General features: G+C 41.5%; 3 protein-coding genes across 3 annotated transcripts; all 3 read left to right on the forward strand.

The window, feature by feature from the left end:
- Positions 1-884: 884 nt before the first annotated feature.
- On the forward strand, positions 885-4,893 carry LOC114252131 (dynein axonemal intermediate chain 2). Its single transcript, XM_028186638.2, has 7 exons — positions 885-1,081; positions 1,611-1,758; positions 2,011-2,754; positions 3,235-3,413; positions 3,489-3,621; positions 4,330-4,434; positions 4,669-4,893. Exons 1-7 carry the CDS (start codon positions 885-887, stop codon positions 4,852-4,854), a joined length of 1,692 nt encoding a protein of 563 aa, XP_028042439.1. The 3' UTR covers positions 4,855-4,893.
- A 1,874-nt stretch (positions 4,894-6,767) lies between these two features.
- Fbw5 (F-box and WD repeat domain containing 5) lies at positions 6,768-14,292 on the forward strand. The gene is made up of 10 exons (XM_028186636.2): positions 6,768-7,401; positions 7,914-8,068; positions 8,286-8,469; positions 9,342-9,499; positions 9,742-9,815; positions 10,511-10,616; positions 10,854-11,125; positions 12,087-12,248; positions 12,931-13,087; positions 13,655-14,292. The coding sequence occupies exons 1-10, from the start codon at positions 7,173-7,175 to the stop codon at positions 13,700-13,702; spliced, it is 1,545 nt and encodes a 514-aa protein (XP_028042437.2). The 5' UTR covers positions 6,768-7,172; the 3' UTR covers positions 13,703-14,292.
- A 610-nt stretch (positions 14,293-14,902) lies between these two features.
- On the forward strand, positions 14,903-17,863 carry LOC114252128 (uncharacterized). The gene is made up of 3 exons (XM_089740383.1): positions 14,903-15,133; positions 15,805-16,032; positions 16,492-17,863. Exons 1-3 carry the CDS (start codon positions 14,990-14,992, stop codon positions 17,785-17,787), a joined length of 1,668 nt encoding a protein of 555 aa, XP_089596509.1. The 5' UTR covers positions 14,903-14,989; the 3' UTR covers positions 17,788-17,863.
- The last annotated feature ends 1,674 nt before the right edge of the window (positions 17,864-19,537 follow it).

Below are 19,537 nucleotides of genomic sequence, written 5' to 3' on the forward strand. Positions count from 1 at the left end.
CATAGATATTAATACAATACATTTATATAAGTAATTACATATATTAATACATAAGTCGTCGTGGCCAAAAGGTTAAAACGTCCGGGTCATTCGTATCTAGCGATGCACCGGTGTTCGAATCCCGCTAGCAAGTACTGGCAAGTAAGTATTAATTTTTCCAATGAAATACATACTTAATACATTTTCTTGATCGACGTCCACGGTGAAGAAATATTATCTTGTATTAAAAATGAAAACCCCAAAATTATAATTTGCGTAATTATTGGTAATAAGACCGCACGAGTGCGCACGGTTAGGTACCACCGCCCTACCTATTTCTGCCATGAAGCAGTAATGCGTTTCGTTTGAAGGGTGGAGCAGCCGTTGTAACTATACTAAGATCTTAGAACTCAGGTGGATGGTGGCATTTACGTTGTAGATGTCTATGGGCTCCGGTAACCACTTAACACCAGGTGGGCCGTGAGCTCGTTCACACACTTAAGCAATAAAAACAATAAATTCTTTTATGTGGAATAGAGGACCGATGCACAGCTTATCTGATACTCACCTGCGCACCTACGTAACTGCAGAACTACAATTGACAGACCCTGCTATATTAATCTAATCTATACCTTCAAAATAAAACATTCCATTTTAAATTTAAAATAATTGACAGTTTTCCATTCAAAATATTGACAAAATAAAATTCAGTCGCAGAGATATTGGTAACCATAACAGAAAGATTCTATATTGTACTTAATATCTTATTAACGATCATCTCGGTGAGACTGCTGAAGATCAGCTGAGGCCATAAAGCTCTCGCACCAAGCACGACTCGCTCTCATTAAGCAGCCTCACGACGACTGACACATCTGCACAGAGCTCGGTTCGTGATTTGTGTTCTGATGGATATCGCATTTCACTATGCGAAAAAGCGCTGCAACTATGGTCGACAGCCAATGTTCTGCGAGCAAGGCCCGGTTCTGTGTGATAATATAGCGGCAAATATTGCTGAGCGTCGCCAGTACATCCTGCGCAACCCTGTCCACCAGCCAACGCAACACACACCCATATGGGCTGAACACCATGTCAATACGATACGGTAACTTAAATATTTTATAAAAAAAAAGTTATAACCTTTTGATGCGATTAGGGACGGTTCAACATAAACGTTAATTTATTTGCATTGTTCCGCTTTGTCTAAAACATATGTAACTATATATGTATGTATATATATACCACGCCAAGGCGCGCGCACACACACACACACACGCACGCACGCACGCACGCACGCACGCAGGCACGCACGTATTCACGCTCGATGTTTCAATGAACGATGCAAAATATTTTCATTGTAATTAATTCCTAATGAAAATTGATTTCACTTACTATAGCAGCAAGCAGGTCAACGATCGAACGGAGACGAGGCAAAGCGATTATGAGAGCCTATAGACAACACAACGAGAATGCCTCTGCTCACCCTGAGACACGAGATCTGAGTATTTTTTATTATGAGGGCTCATAGTGCTTGCTCTTGGATATTACTACTGGTACCCTGTCTACGCCGCAGTGGAAACCTTTTTTTGGGGTATCAAGCCTCGCTAAATTAAGACATTGTGTTTCTCATTTAGGGCAGAGTTCACTACCACAGGCGCGAACCACTCTGAAGGAGGATGGCCCAAAGATGTTAATGTGACAGACCCTGAAGCAACTCAACGTTACAAACGTAAAGTCGAGAAAGATGATAATTACGTGCACTGTGTCATGGCTTTGGCGCCGGTAATTTACAATGTATATTTTACTGTATTAAAAACACAGATCATGTCTGTCCATGTACAATATTACGGATAAATAAATAAATAAGCATACAAACAACCAAACCAACAAATCGACGTTTAGCCTAAGTGATTAATGTCTCTATGTCCAACAGTTTCTTTTTGGTAAACATATTGAATGCACAAACAGTAAGTCTGCGACTTTATTATATGCGACATTTGTAACGTGCGATCTCAATATAAGGCATGTTTTTAGGGTATGGATCACTACGTACAGCAGAACAACGCCATCGACATGTACAGGACGTACTACGCTGAGATGCGTCCCATGCCGGCTTTGGAACGGAACAGCTGCCGCATAGTCAACCAGTACAGAGACGGCGGGGGTATTGGACCCAAACGCCCCATCAGCTCGATTTGCTGGCAGCCCGAGGGTGGACAAAGATTCGCCGTCACTTATTTGAACTTGGACTTGAACCGGAACCCAAAAGACCATATAAAATCTTACATTTGGGATGTTGACAATGCTAATCATCCAGAGTTGACAATTACACCTCCCTGTGCTCTGTTAGATCTGCAGTATAATCAGCGTGAGCCTCATATCATGGCCGGGGGCCTACTCAGTGGACAAGTGGGAGTGTGGGATGCAAGAATTGCTGGGAATCCCCTACTCCTATCACCACCACACATTGCACATCGAGATTTCGTCCGAAATGTTCTCTTCATTAATGCTAAATCAGGTCAGGAGTTTTTCTCAGCCGGACCTGATGGGGCAGTCAAGTGGTGGGATATCCGTAACATGAGCGAGACCACTGATGAGATGATAATGGAAGTGGTCAAATATTCCTTCGAAACTCAGACTATGGCCAAAGCGAATGGGATAAGTGTGTTAGAATTCGAACCAACTATACCGAGTCGTTTCATGGCGGGCACTGAAAATGGCTTAGTCATAACGGGCAACAGGAAAGGCAAGACTCCGACAGAAAAACTGCCAGCATTGGTATGTGATAAATCCTTATCATTTTGCACTATCATTGCTAAGATCCATCAGAAACGGCTACCAATTACGATTACGTCATCTGTGTACCTGTTGAGTTTCATTGTATTAAAAAGTTACTACTAAAACAATAATATTTAAATATTTTTTGTACATAGAACAAAAAATTCCCCTTTACAATGTTCCACAATATGCTTACTCAATTAAAGTAAAGTAGAATAAATCCTCATTACAGCCCCTTTTTTATATATCAGGAGGAAATCGCCGGAGTTCCGCCCTCCCCTGGGGATGGAGGGCGGGGCATGTCGGAGTCGAACTGATTAAAACCTCCTGTCGCTCAACAACCCACGTCCGAGCCTCGCATGAGACAGAACTCATGAAAAGGCAAAAGAGGGGAAAGTGAAGCGATTAGTGCGGAGCACATCTCTCCATCACCCTCCCCCTCATTACAGCCCCTACTAAACTAGCGTTTGTGTTGAACAGTTCTCAGCGCATTTAGGTCCAGTGTGGTCTCTAGAACGAAATCCAGGTTTCCTGAAGAACTTCTTAACTGTAGGCGATTGGACGGCCAGAGTTTGGAGTGACGATTGCCGTGAATCTTCTATAGTAATGTCTCCACCTCAACGTCACAAAATCACAGCTGCCACTTGGAGTCCCACCAGGTACTGACACACAATAGCGCAGTTATAACATGCAGTTGTATATAAGTTTAAATGATGACACTGTCACTTCAACAGGCTGTCTCTCATGCTGCTGACGCAATGGAACGGAAAACTAGCTGCGTGGGACCTGTTGCGGCGTCAACACGAACCCGTCCTCACCATGCATATCTGCAATGAGCCTCTGCTGAGAATAAAAGCTCACGAAGGAGTACTGCTTTTTGATTACACGATTTGACCTACGCTAGCAGATCAGCAAATGAATCAAACGACACTCTCGTGCTAATGGCGTGTCCATTAGCAACTTGTTACGTACCCGTGATAAGCCGCATAACACGTGGCGTTGCGTCTATGAGTTTATAGAAAACAAAATGAGCAACTGGTACTAGCCCAATGAGAAACCGCAACCTTTCGCGCGGATGTCACGTGGCTAGCCCGAGTGCACTGGCTTATTTAATTTTAGTGTAGTTTAAATCAGATTAATAGTTTATTGAGTACTTTCAGAAAAGTTCTCAGTCCAATAAGTAGACGCTAAATAACTTTCACGGTGAAGAAGCACCATTTTGTAATAAAATCGGAAACCGCAGAATTCATGGACGGTCTGTAGCTGGTGGTAGTTGATTAGGTTGTGGGTACGCGTCCATGCCCTAACAGTTTCTCGAGCGGTTACACGCATGATTGCAGTGTAGGAAGCCCGTTATTCAATTCAATGCAATCGCTATTATTGTAGACACCAGGAGAGTCTTCCTCAAACTAAAATACTCATTAGACTATTGTACTAGAACAAAATACTTTAATATTCCATGATCTGTGAGGTCCTCTGCCATCTATATTAATTTTCATAATTTAGCATTTTACCACCGATACAATATGCTATTTTTATAGACACAGGTCTACATTCGTAGTTGTAATCTTACAGGGCAGTCTAGTGGCATGCGGCAACACCAAGGGCAGTATATTTATGGTGGAGCTATCATCAGCCTTGACCCAGTCCAGTAGAAACGATAAGACACTCCTCACAGCAGTAAGTAACGCTGATCATAGTCTTCTTTATGCTGTCGCCACAAAAACAATGGAAACCTAGATGAGAATTCTTTATTACGCTTAATACCTTTGAGTTGTCATGTATAATACATTGCCTTGCTTGATTCTTCAACTCGGTAGCGTCTGTGGTTTCATCGCAACTCACCTGTTTTGTGTTGACGTTTAAAATAGACAACTGGAGGATGAATCTAAACATAATTTGTTTTTGTACTAGATGTTCGATCGTGAAGGCAAAAGGGAACGTATATTGGAAAGTCGCATGCGTGAGATTCGCCTGAAGTTAAAACAAGGTGGGGAGAAGTCACCGCGAGGGTCTCTCCGTGACGAGGGTCCCTTTGACGTTGGTGCGGTGACAGCCACCTACAATGCCACAGTCAAGAAAGAATTGGCGGCGATGTAACTTGACTTTTCAAAGTTTTTCTCAACTAGTTTTAAACATATTCTGTAATCCTGGAATTATTAACAAAGCTAAGTTTGATTGCTGCATGTCTGGTTTTATTTGTTTGTGGCAGTTTACTAGAATATTCATAGTTTTTGTAATAAATATGAGATGATGTTTTATCTGTTAGAGTACCTAATTTATAACTGATGCTGCTTAAATTGTTCGTCTTAACCTCTCCCTTAATATAAATTTATTCTAAAATCAAACTGTAACAGAAGCTTTTATTGACATGTATATTGAAAGCTAGCTACTGGTTAACGATGACGGAACGCATGCAACATGTAGATTCGTATTTGTCTTTCATGATTATCGTCGCTGGTCAATGCTCGCAGTGCATAAAGCCGAGTCGATTAGCGACACATATTTTAGTAGATTTTCACACGTTGCAAGCTGTTTCTGAAAATAATTCCATATGAAAATACTATCTATTTAAGTAGAAATAAAATTGCTCAATAACGACGAGATCAATTTCAATTATTTATGTTTAATTTTATTCATAATTGTCAAAACAATATTTGTTTTAATTTAATTACGGAATTTCAGTTAAAAAAAGTTTTTTGTGTGGAGTGTGGATATGCAATAGGCATTGATTAAAAAAACGTTAGTTATGATTTTAACCTTTTTTAAATATAGACCAATATAAACTAAATATCACTTTTAATTTAAATAATCTTTAAATGTTCACTGTAGTTACTATTTCTTCATTAATTCAAAATACAGGGTGGCCCATAAGTCCTTTGAAAAGTAAAATTTGAATAAAACGAACAGGGCGCGCGTGAGCGGTGCAGGGGAAGCGTGGGGAGTAACTTCGGTTTCTGGGAATTTAGTCGCGATGGAGCGTTTTACCGGAGCGGACCGTGCGTTTTGTGTGCGCGAGTTTTATAAAAACGACAATTCGGCAACCGTTGCGCGGCGTAAATTTCGAGAACACAAAGGTTTACACAACTTTGACGACACTCCAACTCTTCAAACGATTAAGAACTGGGTTGCTAAGTTCGAGGAGACCGGTTCGACGTTAGATAAACCGCGGTTGGGTCGCCCAAGGACGTCACGTACGGAACAAAACATAGACACAGTGACACAGTCTATTCGCGAAAATCCGACACAGTCAACTCGTAAGCGATATGTGGCTATGATCGAAGAGTTTTTCATACCAGAATTGCAAAACTTTTCAGGCTTTAATGCCAGGACGTGGTTTCAACAGGATGGGGCCACTTCTCACACCTCTAACACTGCTATGCCCGTTATCCGTCAACTTTTTCCTGGCAAAGTTATCTCTAAGAGAGGAGACATTTCCTGGCCTCCACGTAGTCCAGATCTGACCCCGATGGATTTTTTTTGTGGGGCTACCTTAAGGCTAAAGTATACGACACAAACCCGCGGTCAATTGAGGCCCTAAAAGAAAACATCCGCAGAGAAATGACAAGCATTTCAGCAGTGACGTGCCGCGCAGTCATCGACAATTTTAGACGTCGTTTGCAAGAGTGCCGTGATCGCAACGGATTACATTTAGGAGATGTTATTTTCAAAAAATAATTCCCGTTTTTTAAGCTTTTTATGTAAATAAAAATTTAATTCATAATGTAATTAGTTTTATTTTAATAATTTTTTTTCATATCAAAGGACTTATGGGCCACCCTGTATCATTGCTTTTCAAGGTGTTTTTTTTTATTGCTTAGATGGGTGGACGAGCTCACAGCCCATCTGATGTTAAGTGGTTACTGGAGCCCATAGACATCTACAACGTAAATGCGCCACCCACCTTGACAACGTAAATGCGCCACCCACCTTGTGTGACGTCATCAGTAGCAAAGAAAGTGGAACCGTTGCCTCAGAATAATTTAACATCTGGTATAGTAAGTCCTTTCATCAATGTTACCCGTTTATTTAAATAATATTCAAATTTTTTCTGCAAACTAAATATAATATCAGTAAGAACACGTTGCAATATACTCTAAAATTAAGCGTTGAACTACATTCGACAAACAGAAGCAATCGTATATTTTTAGCCGGCAACCGCGCCTCATCAGCGCCACAGCGCACCGCTCTTGTTCTTATTACATATTGACAATTTTTGTAAATATTAACAGATACATATTGGTAGTAAAAATATAAAAAGTTTGGTGATTACTCTAATAAATTTAATCTAGCATCATTTGTGACATTTTTCTTACTCGTCAACAGTGTTTAAAAAGTTTTATTACATTAAAAATTTGGTTTCGATAATTACGTATTCTGAAAGTAGTTCAGTGAAGTGCAAATTAATTGGGCTATCCATGTGCTGCGACGAAGACACGTCAGTTTGGCAACTAGACGAAGGATGCACTGCATCGGTTCTGTACGAAATATTCTCTTGGTTGTCGGGGGAAGAGCTGGCTCGTGTCGGAGCCGTATGCAGGCTGTGGCGTCGCTCGGCTTCAGAACCGGCCCTCTGGCGTCGTCTGCTACTGCGCTGTAACTCCGCTGACACGGAAGCCACTCGAGCACTGCGTGACGTCATAACAGGTAATTCTGTTTATTATCTTCCAAAAAAATTGATACTATTTTTATTGAAATAAGAATCGTCCTCCAACACCAAGAGATGTTTGATACTTTAAAACACAACCATCAATATTATCAAGGTTGTTAATCAGCTGAAAGCAGTGAACAATATACTCGTACGTATCGCCGTATACCTAAGTGAATGATGATCTATCCTCATGAGAGTATGTTTCGTACATATTATTGTGACTTTCTGATTAATATTTGTTGAAGAATAAATCCATAAACCGCACATAACGTGCCTCGAAATGAAGGTCCGTGTCCGCCGGGACAGACTGTGACCCGTCGCAACAACGCAAAAACGTGAGACGTCGCGATACTTTCTAAGCATTGTCTTTTGCCGTGTCCACACCGGGCATCTGATTTATTTGGCTTAATGGACCACAGGGTTGGTAGCCGTGCTCTCTCGTATGAGAGAATACACGCCTTGCGCGGAATGTTCGACTGATTATGAGAGCTTCCGATCAATGTTCAAGATCCTTCGCAGTGGCGGCAAGAGTACGTGAACGCACATGCTCCGTGGGTCACAGTAGGTGGTCTGCAAGTCGGTTCCGGATATGTCCTGCAACACGCGGCCTTGTCACCCGACGGAAGTCGGTTGGCGATCACCACTGATGATGCTACATTATTTGTAAGTATTATTAAAGCTATACTTTCATAAGTTTTTGTAATTGTAGTAACAAACATAAAAGCTTAATTATCTTGGATGGATTCATTAGCCAATCCACCATGTGCTGGATGATGTAACACATCGGAAGACGACATCAAACACTTTGCTTCAAATTAAAATCTTCATATCTCATTTCAAATTAAATCTCGGGCTTAATTAACTAATAACCGATTCACAGATTTGGGAGTTATTTGAAGAAGCATGGAATGAGTCGTGGCAATGTGACCTGGGTGCATTGAGAGGCTGGGCAAGCGCAGCCCGATCTGACTGGGCGGAATGCAGCAGTCGGCTTCTAGTGGCGGGAGCCTGCGCTCTAGTTGACATCGCAACCCGCTGGGAACTGCTCGTCTTTGATTTTGATGGTTTGTAATGATCCTACATTGCCACAGCAGCCTGCACCTCCTTTGGGTTAATGCTGATTCTGTCACAAACTGAAACACTCTGTTGATGAGCTGCTTGAAATAAAGAGAAACAGGGGAACTAGCCAAAACAGTGACTGGCAGGCAGAAATGACCGCAAAATAGTCTCTGTTTAGAGATCAATAGAAGAATTTCTTCCAACTGTTTTTCTGACAATGAATTGGACAGTGATACTAGTAGAAAGTGCAGTTTCAATCTTCGTTAGCATAATAATTTAGCTACAAATGTTACTGTTATATTTTACTGTAATTCTGTTGTACTAATATGCGTTCGCACGCTTATGGACAAAGAAAATTTTGGGCAACATGCTTCCTTTGAAACATTGGCATGCCCAAGGTTCAAGGCATGGTATAGTTACATGATTAACTCTCGCTATTGAACCTTGGGATGCTGATTCGACTACCAGTCAGTAGTACTAATATTTGTGGTCATGGTATTCCTTTTTTTTCATTGCTTAGATGGGTGGACGAGCTCACAGCCCGGCTGGTGTTAAGTGGTTACTGGAGCCCAAAGACATCTACAACATAAATGCGCAACCCACCTTGAAATATAAGTTCTAAGGTCTCAAGTATAGTTACAACGGCTGCCCCACCCTTCAAACCGAAACGCATTACTGCTTCACGGCAGAAATAGGCAGGATGGTGGTACCTACCCGTGCGGACTCACAAGAGGTCCTACCACCAGTGAAAATATTCTATCATGTTAGTGTTCCTGTCTCGGAGTAAGAGGTTATTTAAGTTATTAAGCCAAAGTCGCTTGCTCTGCATCATGACATTATTATTTATCATAGTGATTCCTAAATTAACATATCATAGAGCAGTGCAAGGGGCACATGAAAAGCCGAGCTCGGTGCGGGGCTGGAGCGGCTGGGTGCTGGGCGCGGTCCGATGGCAGCTGCTTCCTCTCCTTGGAGCCTGCGCTTTTGACCCCGGGATTATCCTACACTACTGTATGGCTTAATGCTGCCACTCAGGTAAATTACTAAAACTCAAACTTTGATGTAAAAATATAGGTTATAAGATTCAATTTTTGTGAAGTGAAAATCTTCACTTTTGTTGCTTTATACCGTAAGTTCTTCCTCTCGCTCATTACGCCACTAGTGGCGAGACGATGGGAGCTAACACCTCCTAGGATCTATGTCATAGTTGGATTACATCTTACGCGCTACATATATTAGTTTTACCTGGTTAACGTCAGATACCTGTATTGACGCAGGAAACTGATTCAGAGTACACGGGCGTGCGGACGCGACTACTGCGCATATTTAATGAAGATAACGCCCATGTTTTGTGAGTGAGTTGAATCGACTAACACAAAACCTGATTTGCATAAATTCAATCATATCATAAATTTAATTATAAATTCATCTCAATAGGTTTCCATCAAAGGCACTAGGCAATGTACTTTATTGAAAAAGAAAAATCTATGTTTATAGACTGACGAAGCTCGGTTCTTCACGCCCCCGGTTATTAAGTAGTAACTTTTTTTTTTTTTTCGGGGTGATATCCTCATGAACTACCTCCGCCTGGGGAAAGGCGGAGGGGCGTGCCGGACTCCTACCGGCTAAAACCACCCCGGTGTCTCCCCAAACGTGCGCGATGGGCCGCGGGAATCGAAATTCTTCCGCAGATTAAGTGGTTACCTAACCCAATAGACATCATGAGACTACCGCCATTCGTCTTGAGGTCGAAGACACAATTGTATTAGGCTACTAGCCCGCCTCTCAAACTGCAACTGACTGCTTCGCGGCAGGAATTATAGGCAGGGTATCTACCCGCGCGGACGCACAAGAGGTCCTACCACCAGTAAGATCCACCACCGCTGGATCGTCTTCCATCCACTTTACCCGTAACTATGAATTCTCTAGGTTGAAAGACTCCAACAAATCTTACCTACCCCGACATACCCTAGCTATTATAAATACCCTCAGAGAAACACTCTATTCAAAGAAATATCGACAAAAATTATTTTGAGTATTTTTCAGACAAACACTAGTGATGGACGATTCTTCGGATGATATGGTGCCATTTACAAGCAGAGGAGTTACTTACGTGCACGCCACACGCTGGTACTCTGGACATTTTGTATCTGTAAGTAATTCTGAAATGAAAACTAGGTCATTAGGTCCCAAAGGGACTATCATTCTTCCTGTTTTTGTGGCAGTTACAACCTCCGGTTCAGGATATCACATTTAAATTTGTATACCCCTGCCACGCAAATAATGCGTTCAACTTTCGAATGTTTTGATATAATGGGTGTCTTACTTTTCCCAACTTCGAAGATGAAATGTCTACCAGTATATCTACAATAGCCATAAAATCTTTTAGGAACAGTCTGATCAGCGTTTGCTTTTGGCCTCGTGGGGCAATAAGAACCGTGGAGGACTGAGTGCTTGGAGCATACCGACATCATTGAAACGAGTAGAGGCGCGCAGCGGAGGTGGACTTGCGGACCGATTTGCGGCCCGGAGAGAGCAGCGCCGCGACCCGCCCCCCGACCCGCCTCCGCCCACCGAAGAAGAGCTGAGGGCACTTTGTGACCCCCCAAAGGCCACTTGTGATCTATGTTCGAGACCTCTCGGCATCGTGGAACATCCAGGGTGAATGCCCAATTAGATTTACAATTCACTTTGTGATTACAGCTTCACGATTCACTTCACGGCTCAAGTTCATGATAGGTGTTGTTACCGTTTTCGGTCTTTAGAATATTTAGATTGTGGTATACCTTATATTTCAAATACAAATTAATTTCACATTCTATTAATTCCTTGGCTAAGTATTTATTTATCTCGAATTTCCGGAGTTTAAGAAAAAAATACCTATGGCCACATTACACTAAAGTTTCAACGAACTTAATATGACAGACCCGTGAACAAACACCGCACTTTAAAAGCTTGTTAAAAAATTGTTCGAGATGATACCGGCATCTCGTTTTTACCACCGCACCGCCCGCCACAGGAGTAGAGTTCATCCATACTACCTGGAGCCACTGCGGTCATCCACAGTGCGTTTCCAGAGATCTTTTTTGCCACGTACCATCCGGCTATGGAATGAGCTCCCCTCCACGGTGTTTCCCGAGCACTATGACATGTCCTTCTTCAAACGAGGCTTGTGGAGAGTATTAAGCGGTAGGCAGCGGCTTGGCTCTGCCTCTGGCATTGCTGAAGTACATGGGCGATGGTAACCACTCACCCTCAGGTGGGCCGTATGCTCGTCTGCCTACAAGGGCAATAAAAAACATCTCTAATGAATTATATAGTTACAGAATTTATTGCTGCACTCCTATTTTTTTTATTGCTTAGGTGGGTGGACGAGTTCACAGCCCACCTGGTGCTAAGTGATTACTGGAGCCCCTAGACCTCTACCACGTAAATGCGCCACCCACCTTGAGATTTAAGTTCTAAGGTCTCAAGTATAGATACAACGGCTGCCCCACCCTTCAAACTGAAACGCATTACTGCTTCACGGCAAAAATAGGCAGGGGTGGTGGTACCTACCCGTGCGGACTCACATGAGGTCCTACCACCAGTAAGTTTAATACAAAGACTTTTTCATTTCCAGAAGGAAATGCGTATGGGTAACCACCAGTAGCGGAGCTGTGTATTGCGTACATATACCGACATTGGAACCACTGCAGGTCCTGATACCCTCGCAACTAACGCTTCATACTGATTCATTCTCCCACTACGTCCAACCAGCTGCCTCAACACACTATGTTGCCACGTAACTAACTTTATTATTTTATTCGAATAACAAATTCATGCAACTTGAAAATATTGAAATTGTAAGATAACTTTGACGTTGTTGTCTCCGAGGGTTCTGGTATCTGCCTTCTAGCGAATGCAGTACTTGAAAAATAGCGGTATCAAGAAAAGCGCGGCGAACATATTTTACCTTAACATGTCCATATTAGATAACTTTTTAAGTGTATCTAAAAATTACTAAATTCTCCGGTAATAGTAGCGAGTGTCCCTTGTTCAATTCGCAAATGTTTAATACTGTAGATCTATTTAGCAAAAGCAATATTATTAACCGGCTATTGCATTTCTTCTCAAGTATAAAATAAATGTACTTATAGAAAAATATGGAATCAAAATAATGTTTATGCATAGAGATTAGCCCCTTGGGATACCTTTTCTGCAATAAAGCGGAAAATCGAAAAACGTCGACTGCAAGTGCAAATTATTCGGGCAACATGGTGGGCTGTGACGGGCAAAGCGAGTCCTCCGCCCGTGCGGCCGTAATTCAATTCCTCATTTCCTCAATTTAGCATTTTCGTGAATTATGCTTCTACCGCAAAACAATCGTGTGTTCATACAACAGTTATTGACCTAGTGAATTGATTTAATTATTTTAAGAGGGAAATAGGAAAGCCCATTGTTCTACTGATGACTACCATCTGCAGCCCAGCGGGGTCGCTGTCAGGCGCCGTGCACGTCTGGTCCACGACGTGTCGCTCGCACGCGCAGCCGCCGCTCCGCGCGCCCGCCCCCGCCGTCGCCGCGCTCCTCCCCGCGCGCCCCGCGCCCGCACTCCTCGTCGTGGCCGGAGACACCGTACATGTATGTGGATATGTGATAACTTAATGCTACTCGTTAGTACCGACTGTTACATTAGTACTAAACAGGACGAGTTAGGTTATTTGAGTTTTGTTTCACTGGACCTAATAAACTTTATTTAGTAAAATTATTTATAAACATGATTTCCTTATTGTTCCGGTACATTTTGGCTTACAAAGTTTTCCAAAAATAAACTAAACGAGTATCGTAAATATTAGAAGTCAGTCGGTAGGCTGCGGCTTGACTCTGCCCCTAGCAGTGCTGACGTCCACGAACGACGGTAACCACTTACTATCAGGTGGCCTTTAAGCTCGTCTGTCTACAAGTGCAATAAAAAACTAGGTAATTTATTTAATGATATACGTACAGACGTACATAAGTAGCCTAGTGCTAGGCATGTGGCGGCTTAAATAAATAAATAAATATTATTTAATCACGTGTTTGTTATTTTCATTTTATATTTACTGAAGTAAACCCCATGTCCGTGTCAGTAGCTATACCTGATTTCCTTAGTCTCCTACAACCTCATATTCTAACCTGATAATAACGACCTGATTGAATTGTTCACAGACGTGGCGGAATCGAGCAACAATACAGAGCGCACCAGATACATACTGATCTTTCGAAGTACTTATGTGATGATCATTGAACATTAAATTGGACTGTTGACTTGAAAAAATATGATCCATAATGTGAAATTTATCATTAAATTCGTTTCATTTTCTAATTATTATTTTGTTGTTATTCATAACTATGTTTTAATACCCGAGGTCGGTACATAACGCGAAGTTCATTGACAAGTAGCGCACTACAGCATGTGTAAGGTACACTGTCTATGACATAGGCACTTCTCCTTGCGTCGTATTTCTCACTGCTGAGGGTCGTAACCACCCTTCTGTATCATACTTGTTTCTGGCGGTGTGGTGGGTGTTGTGAAGTATGGAATCAAGAGCGGTGCGGATCTGGTCTGACCAAGGACCGGACTGCGCCCCTGAAGACTTTTCCCATCCACTTTACCGGTCGCGATGAGCCTCTCGAGGTTGTTACCATTCTTCCTTGCAATGTGACCGAAGTATTCAAGGACTCTGCGAAGACACTCTGATGACAGCCGCGAGGAGATTTTGAATTGTCGCTAAATTGACACGTTACTCTGAAATGCTGCCCACGGAATACGGGGCATCATTCTCCAGCACCACATCTCACACAAGTACAATAATATAGTATAAATATAAATATTATTAACAATCACGCCACGTTAACTGGTCCCGTGATAAGTTCGTAAAGAACTTGTATTACAGGTACCAGATAACGGAAATAAATGTAAGATTTTTATTATACACATACATATATTTAATATACATCCATAACCCTGGAAAATACATTTATATTTATCATACAAATATCTTCCCTTGGCGGGATTCGAGCCCGCGACCCCCTTGTGTAGTGACCATGTCACTTACCACTACACCAGACGGCCGTTGACAGGCAAATGAGCTCATGGTTCATCTGCTGTTAATCGGCTACCAGAGCTATAGACACTACAGCTTCCCTGGTAGCAGGACGTATTGTGATATCGTAGAGGTAGCTACCGCGCCTTAACTATTTCGGCAGCATATTAGTCGCGCATATCAACTTGAGGCCGTCCGTCGGGTGTTACTCGTACTATGAAACACGTTACAATTGAAAGGCTCGCCTGATTTTTCAATGTGAGTGTCAAACATGAACAAACTTAATATTTCGACTACTGAAACATAGAAATACGATATCGTAAAGACATCCCGCCTAACACAACACATTTAAATTTAGGTCATAAGTAGTTTTTTTCCAAAATAATTATCACTGTGGCCTCACAACGCGGCCTACGACCAATAAGATCATAGAGTGCAAGTTTGATGAATCGATTCCATGGCCAACTCTATTATTTACATACCAAACCTTCTAGATTACATGACCAACCAGAGTCAACTAACTGCTTCAGAGCAACAGCGACTTGCACGCAGCATCATGATACCAGCCACCACATTCCGTAGAACCATCAGACTGGCAAAGGTAATAATTGAATAGTGATCGAGGTAGATTTGTTTATCTTACAAATTTGTATATTGTCATTATGCATATGTGTCTATCACTAGACTAACACTAGCCTACGACGAGGGCAGGGATATCCCGGGATCGATGCTCATATATTGAACACTTTACTAGAAAATTGGCTAAAGGACAGTCAACTAATGTTAGTTAAAAAAATTAAAAATATTACGCTTTGATAGCAAATCGAATTTGAAAAAAAATATATTTTTTTATTGTGGTGTCCCAGTTTTGTGATCAAAAATATCAATAACTAGCGACCCACCCTCGCTTCGCTTCGGAAACATTAAAACACACATGAAACCAAAAAAATAAAATAATTTTTTTTTTTAAAAATTAGCCTATGTTCATCAGGGACAATGTCGGCTTCTAATGGAAAAAGAATTTTTCAAATCAGTCCAGTAGTTTCGGAGCCTATTCGAAACAAACAAACAAACAAACAAATCTTTCCTCTTTATAATATTAAGTATAGATCATTTATTCAATCAATCAATCATTGAGGCCGCTAAGTTATGCGAGACTTTCTGCCCTACCAGGAGACGTCTGCGCCGCTTGATTTATTTATTTATGATTGAGAAACAGGCAGGATACTTCTGGATTCCAAGCTCCTATATAAATATATTTATCCGCTACAGTGTCTGCCATCGTATATGGTCCGATATGACTCCAACACATGCTCTGGCAAACAACTACCACCGCCGTGTCCAGAATGCAAGCCACCACCACACCCGAACTGCCGTGGTCGGGACCCAGTGGCCCGAGAAGGACTCAAGGTAGTATGTTGTCCACCACCGACCGGCTCACGACCACCATGTCCAGAACCACCGTCAGCAACTATACGCTCCTGCAATAATGCTGCACAGGTAAGATAAGCACTTAGATAGCTAAATTTATCTAGATCGATTTTAAGCTGGTCAGTACCATTTTTACCTTCAACTCTAAACTTTTTACAAACGGATCAGTGGTTACATCACCTTATAGCCATTTAGCTGATGGAATGAAGCCTTCCGTTTTTCGAAATCTTCCACCCATTTCCTCTGACCTCCAGCTGTTAAACGGCTATTAGTTTGAAGCCTCCGTTTATACTATCGAACTACTTGAGCTTACAGCTTCCCTGGCTTATGTAACCTTCGGACTTGCTCCGAAAAAGTTTCTTTGAGGCTCGCCAATCGTTTATCCGTAGTACAATGCACATCTGTTGCAAACGGCTAATTTATAAACTTTAATAATGTAGGCTCTTTGTACAAATTGAATAGTTAATGGCGACAGTGTATGTATTCAGCATTCTTCTGCACTTCACCAAAAAACTTAATTGATTTTAGTTTGCGAAAAAAAACACGCAGCCTACAACGTCAAAAATTCCATCTAGTAGTATGCTTAAAATGTGTGATACACATAAGGGCTGTGACACAACCAACGCTGGATGCGGACAGAGTCGCGACCACGTGGCGCGTCGCTTAGCTGAAGCAGAGGAGATACGACGCCGTGATTATGAACAAGAGGCCTCACAGAAACAAAGTCAGAATAAATCTTTAACAGAAAAAAGCGGGTACCGCCTCACTGGAGAGAGAGAATGCGCACGTGCTACTGACGGTCGTGATTATGCCATTCGATGTCCCAAAGAACAAACAGCTTATTGTGGCCCAAACCGTCAGCCCCCACCGCCCCGATGCGTTGAACTCGTGCCGGACGACGCCTGCAGGATCCGAAATTCTGACCATTTGAACCCTTGCGCACACCGACGGCCCACACTAGTAGAAATCGACCGCAGTCACCAATCTGCTTCTGAGAAAAAACCAAAAAAGCATCCATCTCCGGTTCGAGAATTCACAGCACGAATATTAAAAAGTTTGAACCGCGACAAAGATGCGCGGCGAGATGACAACACAAAAAAGACTGATTTAAATTCTTGTAAGCCCCAAAAGAAAGATCGATGTGCAATTGCTACGTCACGAGCCCCCCTGGCCCCGCGCTGCCGCAAACCAAATATAATGGACAAAATAAAAGAAAAATCCCCCAGAGACTGTACAGACACCGATCCAAAAAAACGTCATTTCCATACATCATCATTGCTTTCCTTAATGAAGAATGAATCAAACAATGGTAAATTTCCCGACAAGTCACAGTTAAATGAAGCAGGGCTAGGTCGGATTGTATCGCGAATGGATCAGAAGAGAAACGCACTCTCTACTCACAGTGCCGGCAGCATAGAGTTGCATGTCCCACCTGGAGCAGAAAAAGTCCGCGTCGACGTAACTATTACTTCTTCCTCCAATGACATCACACTCCTCCCACCATTAGACTCCTCCGACCAACCCTCTCGACGAACTAATGAAAAGCACGTTAAGAAAGCTCCAAGCACGCGTCTAGAAAGGAGAGATTCTTGGCTCTCCATTAAACGCTTTCAAAAAACATTAAACAGCCATAATGAATCTTCAAAGTCTACCAAAGAAACTAAACCGGCTCCTCCCAAGATAACGCCATCGTCCTGTTCATCTATGCAGACTCTACAGAAAGCTAATCCTTGCACTTCGTGTAATGAGACTCCAACAACCAAAGGCCCACCAAGTAAGCGCCCCTTCAGTACATTCACCGTAACCTCACTCCCGGTGCCATGATCATAATATAATAAAATATTCGCTGCGTGTAATCACTATTGCTCTTAAGTTGTTATGTGAAAATAAAATGGAAATATTGAAACAATCAATTGGTTTTAATACATGCTCTTATTCATAGTTTACGGCAAAATTTACGAGATTTATTTCTGTTAGTCTGATGAAAATATATTTTTTTTATAGAATGAAACATATTAGCTATTGTTTGGCGAAAAAACTAAGTAAATTTATTTTACATTAGAACTTGTTATAAAATTTTTAATTTCGTATCAGGTTTGTAAACTTTTGGTTTTTAAAGACACGAAATAGAAGACTTCTTATCTTAATTGCTTGCAGGACTGAATTTATAGTTGTAGGTAACTCTGACCCTCAAGGATAATTTGTGTTATTCGTAGGACCTAACCTAACCAAACGCGCAAGTGTAGCAAGACTTTTGTGGCATATTGTGATGAGTCTACAAACGTTTTAGTTCGGGAAATGAACGCCTGAAATCTCCAATCTTATCTTCGTTATGCTATTAAAGTCATAAAGCATTTAATGCACAGTTGGTGAGACCCTCAATCTCATAACATAAAACAAAGATGACTAGCCAAACAACTGCACACGAAAATTGGAATTTTCCTTTCGTGAAACCGTCCGCGCAACACCCCGTTAGAAAGGAAACAGAAACAAACGCAGTGCGACGGACAAAGCGCGGAGATTAAGCTCCATTCAATTTTCCAAACTGGAAACCGGAAAGTGCAATATGGTGGTCCCGTGCGGACCTTCACTATGAATCTATGAATTTAACACATGTGTAATGAAACGTTATAGTGTTCAATTTATCACTGGAAATAGACAAGAGTATTGTGAATCTCACGGACCTATGATCTGATCTATTTCTGACACGAAACAACCAACTGGGATCGGGAGATTATGCTGTTATTCTCAAAGCAATTACTATAATGACTTAGATCTCGTGAGTCACATTGAGTGACGACTTACCATTTACCTCCAGGCGAGCCTTAACCCGCTTGCCTGTTTGTAATCTAAGGGTTGATAATTTTATAAAACCGTAGATATGCTTAAAACTACTTTTACAGTTAACCCTCGCGTTAAATTAAAAGATATTGTACTTATTTTTGTATTTATTATTTTTATTTAACCTGTTTTCATTTTAAATATAAACATAGTATAGAACTATGTATAGTTTTTGTATAGCTATTTTTGATAAAACCAGCGATAGTCAGAGCGGAGCGTGCAATGTGCGTAAACAGCCGCTGTCTTCACGCTAATCATCATCCAAATCATTCGATTATAGTTTGCAGAATATGTTTTTATTGATTTCATATCGCTTATGAAATAGACACGAACATATAACACTATACGGGATCGGTAATAAATAAAATGTCCATCAACATGTGAAATAAACACAACATTAAAAGCTGGTCGAATTAAATATAAAAATAGAGTTTTTTTTTTTTTGCAATTGAACATAAAAATATCTGTTTTCCTTTTATTTCGTTTGAAACACATAAAATACGTTCGGTCGGTTTGGCTTCGCGGTATTCGGCTAGGAAAACTCGAATGAATAAAAAGGCAGCCAGGTGTACTAATTATACTTAGGCTCGATACAAACATGCGATTTGACCACTGAGTATAATTTATCTAACTACTCTCTCGCCGTTGCTCATGTAGCTTCGCTTTTGACATTAAAATTTTCTGATGACTTAGATGAACTTGCGGCCCACCTGAACTTATTTATTTATTTATT

This window comes from Bombyx mandarina, chromosome 04 (genome assembly GCF_030267445.1).
Source record: "Bombyx mandarina strain Sakado chromosome 04, ASM3026744v2".
Classification (NCBI taxonomy): Eukaryota; Metazoa; Arthropoda; class Insecta; order Lepidoptera; family Bombycidae; genus Bombyx; species Bombyx mandarina.